Source organism: Pseudoliparis swirei, chromosome 10 (assembly GCF_029220125.1).
Source record: "Pseudoliparis swirei isolate HS2019 ecotype Mariana Trench chromosome 10, NWPU_hadal_v1, whole genome shotgun sequence".
In the NCBI taxonomy this organism is placed as follows: Eukaryota; Metazoa; Chordata; class Actinopteri; order Perciformes; family Liparidae; genus Pseudoliparis; species Pseudoliparis swirei.
In genome coordinates this window covers 12,360,953-12,379,155 of record NC_079397.1, presented here as the reverse complement: position 1 = coordinate 12,379,155, position 18,203 = coordinate 12,360,953, and the positions used below count along the sequence as shown (strand labels likewise).

At 43.6% G+C, this 18,203-nt stretch overlaps 1 protein-coding gene across 3 annotated transcripts in view; it reads left to right on the top strand.

Annotated features, from left to right (window-relative positions):
* The window catches only part of LOC130200839 (prickle-like protein 1), a 28,007-nt gene extending 9,971 nt beyond the window's left edge, over positions 1-18,036 (top strand). Inside the window, exons 1-8 of one of the 3 annotated variants that reach the window (XM_056425403.1) lie at positions 3,975-4,099; positions 7,897-8,094; positions 10,531-10,644; positions 11,841-11,978; positions 14,517-14,720; positions 14,832-15,018; positions 15,151-16,161; positions 16,262-18,036. In XM_056425403.1, coding sequence (XP_056281378.1) covers positions 7,909-8,094; positions 10,531-10,644; positions 11,841-11,978; positions 14,517-14,720; positions 14,832-15,018; positions 15,151-16,161; positions 16,262-17,214 — 2,793 coding nt within the window. In that variant the 5' untranslated portion in view covers positions 3,975-4,099; positions 7,897-7,908 and the 3' untranslated portion in view covers positions 17,215-18,036. The other 2 variants (XM_056425401.1, XM_056425402.1) reach the window with 2 other exon arrangements.
* Positions 18,037-18,203: the final 167 nt, after the last annotated feature.

Genomic DNA, 18,203 nt, shown 5'->3' with positions numbered 1-18,203 from the left:
ATTTTCGTCTTGGCTTGTCAGTTTTGGTTCAGCAGTGTTACTTGTTGTGTTTGGACATTTTTCTGTTGCAGATAACATAACAATGAGGAGACGAAGTGTAAACAGCTTGAACAGTTCATCGGGTCTCTTCCCTCTTTGCGATGGCTGATCGTTGAGAAGAGCGATACACGTCGGTGCCTTTCGAATTGCCGAGTCAACAATTGTTACACACGAGTTCATTTCAAGCATACACTAGTCTAATAATTATTGTTTCCTCCTAAATATATTTCTAACTCCACCACAATCTCCACACCCTCACATGTAACAGAATGATATGAACATGGCTGTTGGGCTGAAAACCTTTGCAACACTCAAAGCCTATGTTGGTTTTAATCCTGCGTAGGAGAACTTTTTGCACAATCTTATATATTTCATCTGGTATTTGCACTTTACGCTACTTTAACATAAGGAATGGTCTCCGTGTTTTATGACGACCCGTCCTGCAACAAGCTGAAACATGCCACCGTCCTTGTGGATGTCTGTTTTGAACACACGTCGCCACTAATATTTGCATTCTACGGGATCAGTTAAACCCCCTCCTGCCTCCTGGGGATGAAACAGTGTCGCGGTGGTAGAGTCCAAGTGTGAATGACCGTAATAAATGGAAAAAGCACAATGAAGGTTTAGAAAGTTACCAGTTGAGTTATTTTCCAATAGATAGATGAGATGTGCAGAGTAAGTGTGCCGGGTATCTTTAGGCTAGACGTGGTCTTGGATTTCAAGTTTAAAGAAAGCCACGAGATCTTGTCTGAACTTCAGTCCAAACGCTTTTTCCAAAGAAAGAAGATACCACTCAGAAAGTTTTTTGAAAGACTCGATCGAAAGCTTTCTGGCCAAACTCTGTCTGGCTTTCCTGAGCTCAGTATTAGACTGAATACAACTGAATATCAGCCAAAAGTTCCTCCATTATATCAGATACATCAATCAGCGTTTCTCCCCCGCCGTAGAATAGTTGTGGTTGGATCCGTCTTGCTTCAGCCGCTGGTGAAATGTGAAGCTGCCAGTCAAGTGATATCATGTTGAGTAACTCAGGGCACATTGAAAGCAGTGATAGTTGGGTGAAACTGTGCGTTTGTGCACATTCACTATGCCTGCATTGTACATTTAAATTTGTAAGCGTTGGCTCGGGGCAGAGGTCACTGCATAAACCCTCCATTTGTTAGTTCCTGCTCATCGGCCTCCGGCGTGTCAATGAGACCAGAGTGTCATCCATTCAGCACATGTCCACTAGCTTTGCAGAGTGCTGATACATGATGCCTTCGCTTTATAATGACAAAGACCCATTAAAAACCGCAGTTTATTCTTGCAAAGGGAGGGATATAAGACAGAGGTCTAAATATAAAGAATAGTGCTAAAGTCCTTTTTTTCTTGGCTGTAAAAGACAGACAAACTGACCTTTTTCTGCATCCTCTCTCAAGAGAGGAAGTAGAGGAGACGGTAAGGTCAACTGTCCTCTGTTTTTCTAAAGGACCACAAGCCAAGGCCCAGTCTGAAGGGCTGATATCTGCCTATTGTGTGGGATAAAGCCACTCATCCTCTGACCTGTCTTCTATTCACGCCAGACAATTCCTCAACCACTCATTGTCTGTTTTTTTTTTTTAACCCAAATTAAGTACTTGTCTGTCACACAAATAGAGCTTTTTCCTCTCCATCCGTCTGCTTGGAATATGATTTTGAGAGCTTTTTCCAATGCATAACCAGATAAATATCAATGCACACATACCTGTTTACACTGGCATTTGGTTGATTTGAACATTCTATGGCCTGCTTTAATCTTCTCTATTTGTTTTTTTATTGTATCGCACCATCCTTTTTACTGTGTATTGTACTTTGCTCTTTAATCTGTTAAAGTGTTGGCCCCTGTTATTGCTAAATTGCTTTAATTGACTTCTGTACTGCACTCTGGGACACTTTGTCTCTGATACGTGCAATATAAATAAACTTTACTTACTTACTTACTTATTTACTTACATCTTTAAAAATGGTTAAACAAGAAATGGCTTTCGCAAAGCGCCGCCAAGACTCCTGGAAAACTTGAGAGCTTTTCTGAGAGGTTTACTTGCCAAGCTTCTCTCTCTCCACTCACACACAATTTCAGATATTTGTTGGTGAAGCGTAGACAATCCCATCTCTATGCACACAGAGAATCTCTCTGTCTAACGGAGCTTTTTCTCATATGTAGCAGGTATTTTGGCTTGAAACAAACAGCTCTGTTGCCCTCTCTGCGAGTCACTTTGTGGGGTTGTCAAGGGACAGGGCCCTGCCTTTGTCTGCTGGACAATTGAGTAAACTCATTTGTCATTTTAGGCTCTTTAAATGAAGCCGTTGCTGCTTTTCAGCCTTCCACCATGACGGATGGTGCAGAGCTTGTTCAAATAAATTACGGCAAACTTCCCCAGGCATATCGAGTGAGCTGTTTGTATTTTGTCCACTGCGCTGGTTCTGAGCAACATTTCACATCTTATACTTGATGATGCCAATCTCTTATTTAAGAATAAAACTCTTCCCTTCTCGTTCTGCCGGATTGTCTGGAGTATCCTGACGAGAAATGCTCTTTGACAGTAACGTCATTGTGATTGGCTGAAGTGAGAGATGAGGACAGGGGACCCCTCTCCTCTCACTCAAATCTCCAAAATAGGAAGGGGGCGTTGGTACCAGTGATGGGCTGAGCAGACAGATCCCCAGCGTGAGAATTTCCTGAGATGGATGAGGCTGACTTTGGAGGAAGCACAGTCAATATTTAACTTGGGAAAAACCTCAAGAAAACATGAGGAGTTTAATTTTGGAAAGAAAAATGATGAGCTCCTTTTAAATTCAGTGCGTCTAAATCAGGGAGAGCCGGCAAACATATTCACACAAACACTGTATGCTACCATAAACCGCTAAACAGCACATTAAAAAAATTATAGGCAAGTGTTAAAAGTTAATAATATTAACTCAACAGTTTCTGTTTCCCTCAAGTGGCTCAAAATAATCTGTTAATTTACATTTAACTGAACTAATGTCCATTTAAAAGCACTATAATTTGCCTCAGCGTTGTGCTGTTAGTCATTTTCTCAAACAAGGCTTGATTGTCATAAAATAGCATATGATGCAACCATATACAATCTCTTATTTTGCTCAGATTATTGCCAAATATTCTGTGTTTGTTGTTGAGATAACGGAGCAGCTGGGCCCAGAACACATGCATTTACAACTTGATCTAATCAACAGCAGAGTAGAAATTAATGTGACATTATAGGAGCAAATGACACGAGATACATGAAGCCTGATGACTTGAGAACGTTTCATGACAGTGACAACTAAGCAGCCACTTGCATTCATTTGTCTGAAGGAAAGTTAAGACCAGTGAAACTGATGACTGTGATGCACAGAACCACAAATATATGGAAAAAAGAAAGCAATGACTATATTCATGCTCTTTTATTTGAAATCTTTTTTTATTGATTTTGCAAAGATTCATGCTTTTTTACACATTTCTGCCTTCCTCAATAAGGAAAGAAAACCCTTTTTTAAATCTGAAAGTAAAAAGATGTGTTTGAAATTGACTCTGGTATTAATCACCCTTCCGTAATTTCTTAGAAGGCAGTGAGTAGAACGCAAACATTAAGAAAGAATAAGGCTGACTGCAAAAAAAAAGTCTGAGAAAGACTGAGAGTAGAGTGGACATGTCATCTGGCTCGCAGGAATCCCGCAGCCGAGTTGGGGGGCTGGGTGGCGGGCTTGATGTCACTCTGGTGGAAGAAGGGGGTGTAAAGATAGGTGGGGTGTTGACTCTGTGTGTGTGTGTGTGTGTGTGTGTGTGTGTGTGTGTGTGTGTGTGTGTGATTGAAATGCAGTGGCAGGCGATTTGCTCTGGAGGGGGGGGGGGGTGAGGGAGGGGTTGACAAGGCTTGGCTGGCCCAAGAGCACGCACACACACACACACACACACATCCACTCACTCCCACACACTCACAGGGATCAGAGACACTGCGGACAGAGACGTCACCTCTCTCCTCCTTTGCTCTTTGGACCTCAACATTTTGGATATCTTAAGGAGCTGCTCCCCAGCTGCGGAGTGAGTGAAAGTTGCGTCCTTTCAGACTTCTCAGACTTCTCCTCACAGCGAACGTTGACTTTCAAAAAGCCTGAGCCGTTGGGGGAATACTGGCTGAGTGGGATCTGTATCTGATTAGAGCTTGGATCCGTTGAGCTTGATGCTGCAGACATGTAGCCCTATTCGGAGCAGCTGTGTGACCTGGGGGATTGTGTCAGTGAATGAGGCCTTTATGCGAAGGTGGAAAGAGAGATGCTTTTCCTGGAGGTGAGAGGAAATGCAAATGCAGAAGGATTTTTGATGAATGAAGAGTGCTTTTTGTAGCTTTACTGTGGAAAAATGCTTGCACCTAAGTTCCACCATAACTTCTTCACGATCTGTTGATGAGGAGGCATGCAATGGGTTGTGGGAGCTATCCTTGGCTGACAGCATCATCTACAGTAAATGGTTAAAAGCTTTTATCCCAATTTAAAATGATCTGTGTGTGGGTGATCTTGCATGTGTGTAATGCTCTATGTGGGTTATAGTGTGTGTATGTATGTGTGGTGTGTGTCTAGATATATACACTCATTATGTGTCTGTGCAGGTGGTCTCACTCAAACTGTGTTAAGTCTCCTTGGTAGCCCCTGACACCCATTTGGTCTTAAAATAACACTCTTTGCCAGTCAAAGAGCGATGACCTCGGCCTTTGAACTCCACAATTTAATGGTTTTCCTAAAGTAAATCCAATGACATTTAGAAAAATAGACCTCACTTTGTTTCCACTGGTCCGGTCTCAACAACAAGTGCTCAACATTTCCATATCTGTCAGCTGAATTAACCGCTCTACCGATTTGATGTATTAATGAATCTCCTCTCTGAGAGAATTTGAAACGCATCTGTAAAAGTCAGTAAATTAGGATGCATTCCTTTAGTTTGCCCGGTGTTGTGTTCATTTAAAAATTGCACGTGTTTGACTAACTATTTCCTCGGTGAAGGAGGGCCCCTTTTGAAAGTGTCAGTTAAGCGGGGGAGGCGCACACGGTTAACCGCTAGCCGGCTACATCTGGCCCATGTTTACACAGACCCAGTGTTGTGACTCTTTAAATGCCCCCTTTAAAAGAGTTTCCCTTTTTAACCCCTTTAACCTTCTCCTGTCACGTCTCCGCCGTGGCCCGGGTTAAAGGAGGAATGGTTGGACATTTTGTTTTGGTTTTTTCGACAAAGGCAGCCATTGTGTTATTGCCAACGGGTGACATGGTGTAACGTGAGTTGCAATGTGCATTGGCTCAGGAATCCACAGTCACCTTTTTCCCCATGTGGGATGGGATGCAGGAGAGCTGAAGGGCGGCAGAGAGCAGAACTAGAGCAGAAAAGATCATCTTCTCTGGTTGTAGCTTCTCACAAGGGAGGATGTGTTGATTTATTTTGTCATATGTGATAGTGAATTGAATATCCTAATGACATATCCTGCTTGACATCACAAGAAATGTCTCACCTTTTAGATAATAGTGGAGATTCCTGGATTCCTTTTTGTCAAATCAATAATGAAAATGGGATGGCTCTCATGTTGTTGAAGTCAGTGGTGGTGCTGGGTGGCCGTGTAGCTTTGGATGTCACATGTTGGAACAACCTGCATGTGTCAATTCAAAAATGTCATGTCTACAATCATGTTGTCATCAAGAAAAACAACTTCAGCATTCATGGCCCCTATTCTTTCATAAAAAGATCCCACAAACTACCATAGTGCCACTGGGATATCGGGTAAAACATGCCCTCCATCTAATTGCAGAACTTTAGGTTAGTCGAGATAAAGCAGAAGAGGTCACGGAGAGCTTCTGGGTGATAACATTATCTATCCTACCATAAAACCTGATAGATTAGTCACTGAAGAACAAAGCAACAGTCAAATACCCTTTTGTTCTGTGATAAGAGCTCTGGTTTGACTTTTCACTGCATTTCTAATCTGTAAATTCAGTGTTTAGAGGCCCTGGGCTTCATTCAACTGTATGCTAATTGGGCAATGCTAATATTCCCCCAGTCTTGTTGCTTTTGAATAAACGGCACGGTGTTGGAGACCTTGAGGGTGAGCTGAGGGGATAGAAGTGACATTTCTATGAGGATGGGGCTGCACAGCGTTTGGCTTCTGAGTTTAGTTGCAAGCTGACCTGTGACCTTCGGAGGGGGCACAAGCAAGATAATCCTTCTTTACAGGATCAATACTTTGTCATACATTTTTAACAAGAAAAAAAGGAATTGAACCACGACACCTATTTAGGATGTAAAAAGGTCTCAATGTATTTCCAGAATCTTAAACAAATATTTTAATTTTATATTGACATATTTTATGTATGATTCGGACAGAGGAGGGAAAGGTTATGCACTTCTTATTTTTGCACATTTTCTGGATGAGGGCAACACTTTCCAAATTCATATACATTTAATTTCACTCTTTTCTAGTGTAAAATAAACCCTAACATTGTTACAGTAGGCTCAGTGACAGCGGTAGCAGCCGATTTGGGCTGTGTAAAAGTGTTGCTCCATTCACATATGTAGCTTGAAATCAGTGTTGAATTGAGAATTGAAACAGTGGGGAGGGTCTTCCTTTAAAAAAAGGTTCTGCCCTCTTTCACACCCCAATAGTTTCCACACAGTCCCTAAGTATCACCTGACAGAAGCATTGATTCAAATGAATTGTAATGACTGCTCTAAAGTCACACTTAACAAGCATTGGGTTTTGTCAATACGCCATTACGACCCTGATGCCCCTCATGCTGCTGCTGTTGTTTAGGAGACCCAATCTACATGCACGTTGAGGGCCTGTGTGAAGTTTCCAACAGTTTCTACCCAAACAAGTTCTATTCTGGTCTGCATTTGCATGTCAAAGAGGCAGAGTGGGCAAATCACAAGTGGCCTTTTCAACACCTTGAAGCCAAAGTGCTGTTGTCAGGCTGAGGGGGCTCTGAAGAACACGGCTGCCTAGATAACAGGGCTGCCGCTGAAGGCGGGAGACACAGAAACGAGCCTGATTAATCTCTATTCGTGTAACAATCCAACTGTTATCAGCTCGTAAAGAGAAAGAGAAAAGCCGCTGACAGTGGATCCGTCCTCCAGCAGTCTCAGCGGACACGTGCCGATTATTTTTAAAGTCGATCACGTGTCCTTTTGAAGATTATTATTGCCACATTACATTTGTTTTCATTTTCCTGATCATAGATGCTGCTTACACATGCGCCACAACCTTCAGTATGTTGTGGCACAGTGGATGAGAGCAACAGATGTTTGGTGGATAACAGCTGGAAATTTATGTTGCGTCATGTCAAAGCATTATAATTGTCGTTGAAAAAGAATGCGCCTATGTACCGGTGTGAGTCCTGTGAGGCTGATTGGTTGGTCGTTGAATAAGTGCACCGCACTGGAAAAAGCCTCCCATGATTTTCCTTTTCATCATCAAGTGTGTCTTGAGTTCCCTTTGAATGAGAACAAATCTTGCTTTGGGTACTTCATCAAGCATGATTTCTGTAACGATAAACAAAGGAAGTATGACATACTGCACTAATGCGATGGAAAATAACAGATCAGTTTTTCTTGAGGGTGACTCAAGTGGTTGAATTGTGAAAAGATGGCCTGATACATTGTCCTTCCTCAACCCCTAAAATACTACCGGGAAAAAAACACATAAACATCAGCAGTATCTCAGCCAGCGCCAAGAAGAGGCAAAGGTCAAAGCCACAGCGTTGGGTATAATTAAACAGAGGAGGTATACAAAAAGGGATTAAAAACAATTAAACGTATGTTCTCTAAATGTGATTCCTAAATCCTCCCTTTTTAATCCACAGAGCTCGTGTGTGATGAACCTGGAGCGCAGCGAAAGAGGGGAGCGCCCTTCTCCTCGGGTCCCAGACATGGAGCCTCGTACTGGGGGAAAGATGGGGAAAATATCCATGGGCTTCCAGAGGAGCTCCACCTCAGATGATGACTCCGGATGTGCGTTGGAGGAGTACGCGTGGGTGCCACCGGGACTCAGGCCTGAGCAGGTATAGGACACCAACATTATACAATTCGGCTTTTTTCTTTTTGGGAATTTTCCTTTAGAGGATGTATAAACATGTGTGTCAACAGCATTGGGTTTTAGTTGTAATGTGGGCAGAAAGTACGTTCTCTATGCCACATTAGCAGATCAGTGAAGCACGACATTCATTGTATTCAGGATGCACATGTTCGGCACATCTTAGTCACAAAATGTTTGCTGTGTCCAATATATTACCATATTTCCGAAAGAATTTAGTCAATGTTTCCTTTTCCCCTGTCAGCAGGAATTAGCCCATAACATTTCCAGCCTTTTGCGGTCTCTTGTGTGCGTAAAGACGTCACAGTCAGACGCCAGTAACTAAATGGAGATTGACATGTTTGCCCAGCAGTATGACTGATTAAAAGGACACATATAGCAGCGCTCGTTCTGACACTGATAACACTGCTGGCCTCCTGCTGCATCAGTTCTCTCTCATTTATGTGCACAATTTAACGGATTAAGAAGCTCACGAATGCAAGATATAAGTATGCCAATCGCTTCATTTGTAAAAAATCAGCAAAGCAGTTGGGCTGACTCTATGGCCGAGAAGGTGACCAGTAACACTGTTGTTGATTTCTGGAAAGAAGTGAGAGTTCTTAACAACTGTAAAACATCTTTGCCGTGCACTGTTGATGGAATTTCAGGAACAGACAATATTGCTGAGTTATGGCGACAGCATTATAGTACCTTATTCAACTGTATCAGAAGTGAGATGTATAAGGTGGACGATATTGAGAGTAATCTGCCAATGACAATTATGTCACATGAGGTAAACAAGCTATAAACTAGAACGGGCACTCGGTAGAGCGCATACCTTCGCATATCACAAGATTGGGCATTGAATTATGAACATTTTGGCATTAGTTGCATGCCAATTGGATAAAAAATGACCGTGCTATGGTAAAAAGAAGATTTTGACCTTTTCATGACCTTGAGCTTTGATCCGATCGATCCCTAAATCTAATCAAATGGTCCCCGGATAATAACCAAACATCCCACCAAATTGTATGCGATTCGGTTTAATACTTTTTTAGTTATGCGAGTAACACGCATGCAAATAAATAAATAAATAAATACACGGTGATCAAAACATAACCTTCCGCATTTTCAATAAGCTGATGCAAGTGGTTTAGACCATATTACTGCTGAACACCTTAACCATGCTGGTCCGGGGATAGCTCCTCCTCTTGCCATTTGTTTACCGGCTTTGTGATGCATGACTTGTTACCACACTCAATGCTGTCTGTTAGTGGCCGTCATTAAAAACAGAGCGGGTAAAGTAGGTAGCCTAGATACAGGCCCATTGCTATCCTGATCCGTAGAACCAAAGGGGACACAAGTGTAACATTCCCTGACTTAGAATAGTTTGATAATTACCGTGGTGTCTGTGATAAGGTCAAATATTCTTGGACATTTTATGGCACAACAGATGACCAATGATGAAGATATGGCAATGTCGTAGGATTTATGCACAAGCAAACATTCTCTCACTCACGCAAGTTTAATATGTGTACAGATGGAGTGAAGATGTCTCTGTTTAGAGCATATTGCACACCGCTCTACACTGCACATGGTCGAATTACAAAAAAAGCTTACAGAAACGTTGAGTATCCTATAAAGATGCCATGAGAATATTATTAATGAGACAAAGATGGAGTAGTGCCCGTGAAATGTTTGTGGCAGCAGGAGTTAATACTTTCCAGGCTGTCTGGTTAATGACTCCAAAAATGAAATAATCATGGTTTTATCAAATACAAAGTTCATTTCTACGCTCATCGCCCTACCAGTCCCAGCTGTGGAGATATTGGTACAGCTGTCTAATTATAAGGCATTCGTAGGTCTGTGTATTTTACTTGTGATTACCTTCGCATTGAAAATGCGGAAGGTATTGTTTTGATCGCCGTGTATTTATTTATTTATTTATTTATTTCTTTGTATGCGTGTTACTCGCATTACAAAAAAAGTTTTAAACCGAATCGCATGAAATTTGGTGGGATGATTGGTTATTATCCGGGGACCATTTGATTAGATTTTGGGATCGATCGGGTCAAAGGTCAAGGTCATGAAAAAGGTCAACATCTTCTTGAATCGCATGAAATTTGGTGGGATGATTGGTTATTATCCGGGGACCATTTGATTCAATTTTGGGATCGATCGGGTCAAAGGTCAAGGTCATGAAAAGGTCAAAATCTTCTTTTTACCATAGCATGGTCAATGTTTATCCAATTGGCATGCAACTAATGCCAACATGTTCATAATTCAATGCCCAATCTTGTGATATGCGAAGGTATGCGCTCTACCGAGTGCCCATTCTAGTTTGGTATGCATTTATATTCTATTTAATGTTGTCAAATTCAATTTTGTCAACATTTAAAGTTTATTCATCTGTCTTCATCCGCAGGTCCAGATGTATTTCTCCTGCCTGCCGGAGGAAAAGGTGCCGTACGTCAACAGCCCCGGAGAGAAGCTCCGGATCCGCCAGCTCCTCTACCAGCTGCCTCCGCATGACAACGAGGTAGATATGGCAGCTCAGAGATGGATGAACTCAAGGAAGGAGTCAAGTTCATTTCCCGAACGAGAACTAAGCTAAACCTTTGGCGCAGTCGGAAATGTTCATCAGTGGAATATTTCCTAAATCTCTGACTCAATCCCCTTCAAATGACAGTTCAACTGCTTTCCCTTCTTAATCTTCAGCTCACTGTTTGACTACTTTTTTGGGCCCGAGTAAAAAAACGGCCAATTCAACTGCTTCCAACTCTTAAATTTGAGACTTCAAAATGCAATATTTAGTATAATTTGTCTGGGCTTGTTGCTGAAAAGTTTTAAGAAGTGTTGATTAATGAAAGAGTAGAAATCCTGAAAACCGTATCTTTTTGCTTCACATCAAGATACGGAATAATGTTATAGATTTGGTATAAAACCGACAATAAGAAATGTCAAACTATAACCCGCCCGAACTAAAGTCTCCGCAATCTTGCTGGTCTTTTCTTATACGACTCAGACAATGGCTGCATTCCCTCGACAGTTTGAAAAGCTCCTCTTTTGACATGCCAGCCTCTTCTGTATAAGAGCTTTATGGTGTGTCAACCAGCACTCCTTTCACATCTGGGTTAATAGAGTTTACATTAGGAGATACGGTGGAGGGGTTATCACCAGAGGGGCTTCTGTCTGACGGAGGTGGTCTTTGTACACACACGTGGAAGCTACACAACAGTAACGGTCAACACACACACTGGGTTTGACTGTGCGGTTTTATGGTGTTTGTCGGCAGACCTGGTGGAGGGTAACTGCGGTTCGAAGAGACGGGCGCTCGGTGTACGTGTTGTGTGTGCAAAAGGGAGGGACAGCGAGTGTGTGTGGCGCTCACACGCCGGCATTGTTTACTGTTGTTTGCAGAACAACCAAGCTCGTTGTTAGTCTTGGTCTTTTATCTGGGCCATCATCATGTTCGTCTCTAAACACAGAGGAGGGGTTTTGAGTATTGCTCACGCCATCCTTTCAACGCGAGGAGAATTAGCTTTCATTAAACCCTCCTTCCAGCTATATATGCAGGGCATGTCATGTCCTTCCCCAAAGCCTGCCAGCTAAGATGAAAGCTGAACCCCCATCGGTAATAAGTCAAAGTGCTAAATCAACCTCTATGTGCTTTTACTTTGTCAACTTCACTCATCTCTCTCTCTCTCTCTCTCTTTCTTTCTTTCTTTCTTTCAGGTGCGTTACTGCCACTCTCTGACGGAGGAAGAAAAGAGGGAGATCCACATGTTCAGTGCCCAGAGGAAGAGGGAGGCACTGGGGAGAGGAACACCCAAGATCCTGCCCCGAGCTCTGCACCACACCCGCTGTGAACATGTAGGTACCACACGTGGATAACATGAGACGACACACACACACACACACACACACACACATGGACGTTTAACTCACTTAGTGCTCATGTAGCCATAAGGTAAGCTAGAAGTAAACCAACTTGTGGGTCTTGAGTTATTTATATATATCGCGAGCAGCTAACACCCGCCATCCCAACGCGGAGCAGCCCGAGGCACGGCCCTGATTGGCTAATGCGAGGGTTTTGATCACGGGCATGAACCTCCTCATTAGGGCGCGAGGGGAAGCAGGGAGATTGGGAGGCTCACGCTCAAGCCGAGCGGAGAAGCCAGTTCCTCGTGAGGAATTTGACAAATTTCCTGCCGCCCATCTATATCTCAGCGTGACAGGCTGCAAAAGAATTTACAGGTTAACGAGTAATTCTCAGTCAGTCTTAAAAATCCTACTTTCTTTCCCCCAAACAAGTCACAGTATGTAGCACATTATTCCACACCAGCTGGGATAGTAAAATCAGCTCAGTACAAGCAGCTGGTTTTAAGACTTTTTTCCGGAAAAGAGTTGGCATGTTTCTGCCTTTAAAGATTTTAAACAAAATGGATTCACTAAATTTCGAGATGTATTCATTCGTAAAACTGACATTTTTTTAGTCTACAGTATGTACTGTAAAAGCAAAACATTCCGTTCATCCCATATTTAACTATCTTTTAGTCAGCTAGTTTAAGGGATTCTTGGCTTTCAGGGAAAGAGAGACATCTTGTTCTAAACACGCTGCTATGAGCTATGAACAAACAATCCTAAAACTGGACCTCTGGTTCCTTACTTTTGATTTCATGAGTTAAACAAAACACTTAGTGTCATTTCAGCTGCCCTTTATCATTTTCCGGAAAAAAGCTTAAAAGAAAAACGTAAATATTAGTGTTGTGTGGCTTCCGAAAATTTGAGCCATGACCGGCGAGTAAACCACATCCTCTGCAAGGCATCCAGGGAGAGCAGGCCAGCCATGTTAATTCCCCCTGGACAGGCTGATGAAGTCTGACATCAATCATACAGATGCTGCCGCAGTGATGCAAGGTCACACACACACACACACATGATGATACATAGGAACTCCAACGGATGCACACATGCTCAGACATCCTGGACATGCATGTGTGTGTGTCCGTATGTGCTCTGCAAACACACAACCCGTTGACATGTCGTCCACACGTGTGGACATGCACGAACTGCACATGCCCGTGCATTCAAAAAGGATACATCACAAAGATGTGTATATTCACACTTTGTCAGGCTCCGGTTTCCTGGTGGGGACACACAACACCGCCGTATCCGAGGCCCCTGTGTGTCCACCCTGGTAATAATGGTTAACAGCTGGGCATGCTATCCCAAAGCCGCCTACGGGTGTCTCGCAGCTCGGCTGGGTTATATAAAGACTCGGGATTGCTCGTTCTGACATGCTCTTACAATCTCTGTGGAGTCATACGATCTTTTAACTCAGGACCAAGGCCAGTGTATTCCGTTTAAGCTTATGGGACTAAAATGCTTACCAATTCCTCAGCATGGATATTTGATTTATTTACGCAAAAAGAATTTTATCAGTTCATTTTAGTTTCCATTTGTCCCACAACCTCTGTTGGGAAAGGAGTTATGATGGGAGTGCGAGATGCATCAATGTATTGCTCCTAAGTCAACCCATTAACTTTTGAATTGTTTGTTTGTTTGTGTATTTTATTCAGTCAATCAAATCAAATACAATACAATATTATCCTATATAATATACAAAAGAGAGACTGAAAAGGTATAGGTCGAAGCAAAAAATGCTTATAAATGCCTATCCTAAATTGAAATCAAAATAAATCAGAAAATTAATATAAAATAAAGAAGAAAATAAAACAACAACAAAAAACAACAATAAACAAAATAAAAAACAAAATATATTTATATATACTACCACATACATCTTCCATATTAATATGTTTTTAATTACATTTATAACTCTCAAGAATTGTTTTATAAATAATTCCCTTGAAAACCAAATGAATTGTCATTGTGTGTCTGCCCCCATGTTAACACACATACTTCCATTCAGAAAGACATACGATTGGTCTGTCAATGATTTTTAAGATTGAATTACAGTTTACATGTTAACACCCGTTGCTGTATTTGTAGAATGATTGTCATCACTGTGTTTTGAACGGATCATATTCCCGTGGCCCCCGGCAGTGTGATCACCTGTTGTTTGGCCTTCTTTGTCTTAGCATCCCTGCGATTGTAACATCAGCGGATATGTGATATATTTTCGAATAGTTTTCTCCATAATCTTTTGGGGTTTATGTTGCATTGCAAATGTGTCACAAGGATCAACTGTACCAAACATCTATTTTTAAACGTCTCTCCCAGGTGTGATTGTCTCTGTGTATCTCCACGGTTTCACTCTCAAACTAGCAAACTTAAGCACGGTCATAGACTTAATGATGAACCCCTAAGCCCATTGAGAAAAAAAAGAATCAAGATGCCTGAAATATAAATCTCATGAGTCAGCTGTTGTTTGTGTTTGATCGTCAGTGTGGCGGAGGAATCAATGGAGGGGAAATGGCAGTCTTTGCCTCCAGGGCAGGGCTGGGCCCCTGCTGGCACCCGGCGTGCTTCGTGTGCACCACGTGTCAAGAGCTGCTGGTGGATCTGATATATTTCTACCAAAATGGCAAGATCATCTGCGGGCGACACCACGCTGAGCTTCTCAAACCACGATGCTCTTCTTGTGACGAGGTAAGGCTCAGTAGCAGTAGAAGCACTGCCCACTTCATATCTGACAACGCACCGCGGCACCACGAGCACCAAGTCCACAGAACTAACAGAGGGGTGTGTGTTTCCTTTTAGATCATCTTTGCGGATGAGTGCACCGAAGCAGAGGGGCGTCACTGGCACATGAAGCACTTTGCCTGTTTCGAGTGCGAGACGATGCTCGGAGGGCAGCGCTACATCATGAAAGATGGCCGTCCCTACTGCACCGGCTGCTTTGAGTCTCTGTATGCGGAGTACTGTGAGGCCTGTGGTGAAAACATTGGTGAGTGATTCATGAAGGCTGCTGGTTTTGTTTGTTACTCCTGGGATTAGGATAAAGACTTCTTTGACTCCTTGTGTACAAGTATAATACCTAAAACGACGCTCCTTTTCTATTCATCCTCCGATCCTCTAGGTGTCGACCATGCCCAGATGACCTATGAAGGTGTCCACTGGCACGCTGCGGACCAGTGCTTCTGTTGTGCCCAGTGCAAGACGTCCTTGCTGGGCTGCCCCTTCCTGCCAAAGCAGGGTCGCATCTATTGCTCAAAGGCCTGCAGCCAAGGGGAAGATATTCAGGCCTCCGACTCCTCGGATTCTGCCTTCCAGTCCGCCCGGTCGCGCGAGTCACGGCGCAGTGTGCGCATGGGGAAGAGCAGCAGGCCTGCCGAACAGTGGAGACAGTCGCAGCTGTTTAACCCCCCCGCCGCCGTGCCGTCGTTTGATCACACGTTTGGAAACGGACAGGGGGATGGCGATAGAGATGGAGATGCCGATTGCGACGTTGGTATCGTGGGGCGCAAGATGGCCCGTCTCGGCCTCGAGGAGGAGCGGTTCTGGAGGGAGCGGGAGGAGCAGGATGCTGGTGGAGAGGAGGATCCAGAGGAGTGGGCCCAGCATGAGGACTATATGACTCAGCTCCTTCTCAAGTTTGGTGACCGCGGGATGTTAAACCAAATTCAGCAGCCATCACTAAAATCTCCCAGCCCCAGCAGTGACAGAAACAGGCTAATGAGCGTCTCTGACCCTTGGCTCAAGCCTGATTCTGCATCTACGGGGGTTAGCGTCTCCTCTCCCACCCCTGCTAGTCCCACCCAGAGCCAGACTTCCATTCAATCCCGAGCCAACAGCCTTAGCCCTGGATTGATGAGCAAGAAGCACCTGCCTGAAATGTACTGGGCCCAGTCCCAGGATGGGTTGGGAGACTCGGCCTATGGGAGTCATCCAGGTCCTGCAAGTGCCAGAAAGATCCAAGAGCTGGAGTTGGACCAGGATCGGGATCAATCCGGGACAGGGAGACGGGTCTTCTGGCCCGACAACAGGCAATGGTATGAAGATTCCCTTGAGTGCATCGCTGATGAGCTTCGGAAAGCCGAGCAGGGCGCAGGAGACTCCATGGACTCCCTGGCGCTCTCAAACATCACTGGTAAGGATCATGCTTGTTGCATGAGTGAAGTAGAGAAAGGGGCTTTTTTTTCCGATTGAAAAGTGGTTCAAAACCTAACTCTCCTGCTTGCTGTTTTCAGGTGCATCGGTGGATGGAGATGGCAGGGAAAGGCCGATAGTCTACACTCTCGCCATACAGAATCCCTCAGTGGCAGATGACTGCGATAAGATGAGCACCATGGGGACCTTTAATTCCTCTCATCTTCACCACAGCGCCAACTCTCTCAACCTAAACATGGACAAGGAAGATGAGGAGGTGGCAATGTCCAAGAGGGGAGGCCCACCAGGAGGACACCTCTCGTTGTCCCCAAATGTGGAAGGCCTCCCCCCCTCCTTTGCCCACGCTCCAGCGCTGAGGAGGAGCAAGTCCCATTCCAGGCCCCCTCAGATGGTCAAGTTCTCAGAGGACACTGTGGACAATGGATATAATGATGGATTTGACGTCAACATCAGAAAGCATCCGATGAGCGAGAAGCCACAGCGGAGGGCGTACTGCCCAGAAGAGATGGGCCGAGAGAGAAGCCGTCCGACGAGCCAACACGGGCGCAGCAGGCAGCACCGCCACCGGCAGGGCCAGCAACACAGGAGCCGCAAAACCCGCTCGGATAACAACCTTCACGTAATGCCTTTGGAGAAAGCACAGAGGCCGTACGAGCCCCAGCAGCCGGGTCTGGTAAACCCTCCATGTGGTGCCATGCTCCTCCAGCACCCTGCACACAGATCACCCATGGCCTACTCCCAAACCCGATCTGACTACATGCTTCAGGGCTCGGCTCAAGGAGACCCACGAGTTGAGCATTTCACGGGTCTCTACACAGATGAGGACGACTGTTGTTCCACTTGCTCTTCCTCATCATCAGACTCTGAAGAGGAGGGCTATTTCCTGGGCCAGCCGATCCCTCAGCCTCGGGCGGCCGGGTGCTACTACGCCGAGGACTACCCCACGAGGGTTACAGCCCTCTCCCCCCAGAGCCACGGCTCACAGACTGGTCGCAGAAAAGGTCACCGCTCCAAAAACTGCATCATCTCTTAACACTTCCGAGTTCATTCAGATTATAACCCGACCGACACGAAGCAATAACGTCAGATGGGTTTAGAAAGGCAGTTTGAGGCAAATGATGCAGATAGAAAGTCAAGTTGCATATCATATTTCAGGCCTGAATCGACTGAAAGAAATCAAACTGCTAAAATTGATCTGTGCAAGTCAGAAAATCTTTGGAATGCATGTGCAAATTTACCCCAAATACAAGGTGTTATTGAATTTTAGCACTAACATGATGTGGACGCCTTTGTTAAGACAGTGCAGACCAGAATTATGCAGTGGCAACTTTTTTCTTTCATTGCAGTATTTGCCATGTATTTTGTTCTTATGTTTAATGTTCAGTTAAAGGTTTGCAGCAATATCTTTGTGTGCATTAAAGTGGATACGTATTGAACACAGGTTGTATTACGTAGAAAATAGAAGCAAACCAAAAAATTATTTAATGCATAATAGTACAAATGATAATGTATATACTAAGTTAAGATTTTAATACTGGTATTTTTATATCTGTAGTTTAAAGAATTGTTTCTGTTGAAGTGTATGTTATATAAAAATTGCAGTTGTAATGGTTAACAAACAGACCTCGTTAATAGTTCATAAGAAACCGAGGAGTCACTTCATAAACTGCTCTTCACAGTAAAGTGCCATGTTACTCTGTAACCATGTCTAGAACATATTTGGCAGTTATTGGTGTACAAACTATAACATTCACATCTGCATTATCCAAATTCAACTGTTCACTACACTTGCGCCAACATAACCAGCTAAATACTTTATGATGTAAAGACGCTTGTAATAAATAATTTTCTCCTGTTTCAGGAATGGGTGTCCTTTTCTAGTATTTGACTCTTTATTATTTAATAACATTTTGTACCCCTTAGATTGTAGTGATGTTTTAAACAGTGAAATGTATTTTAGGGTTTACGGGATTTTTATGTCAGTTGTGTATTTATGCAACTTTTGTCATTGGATCACAATAA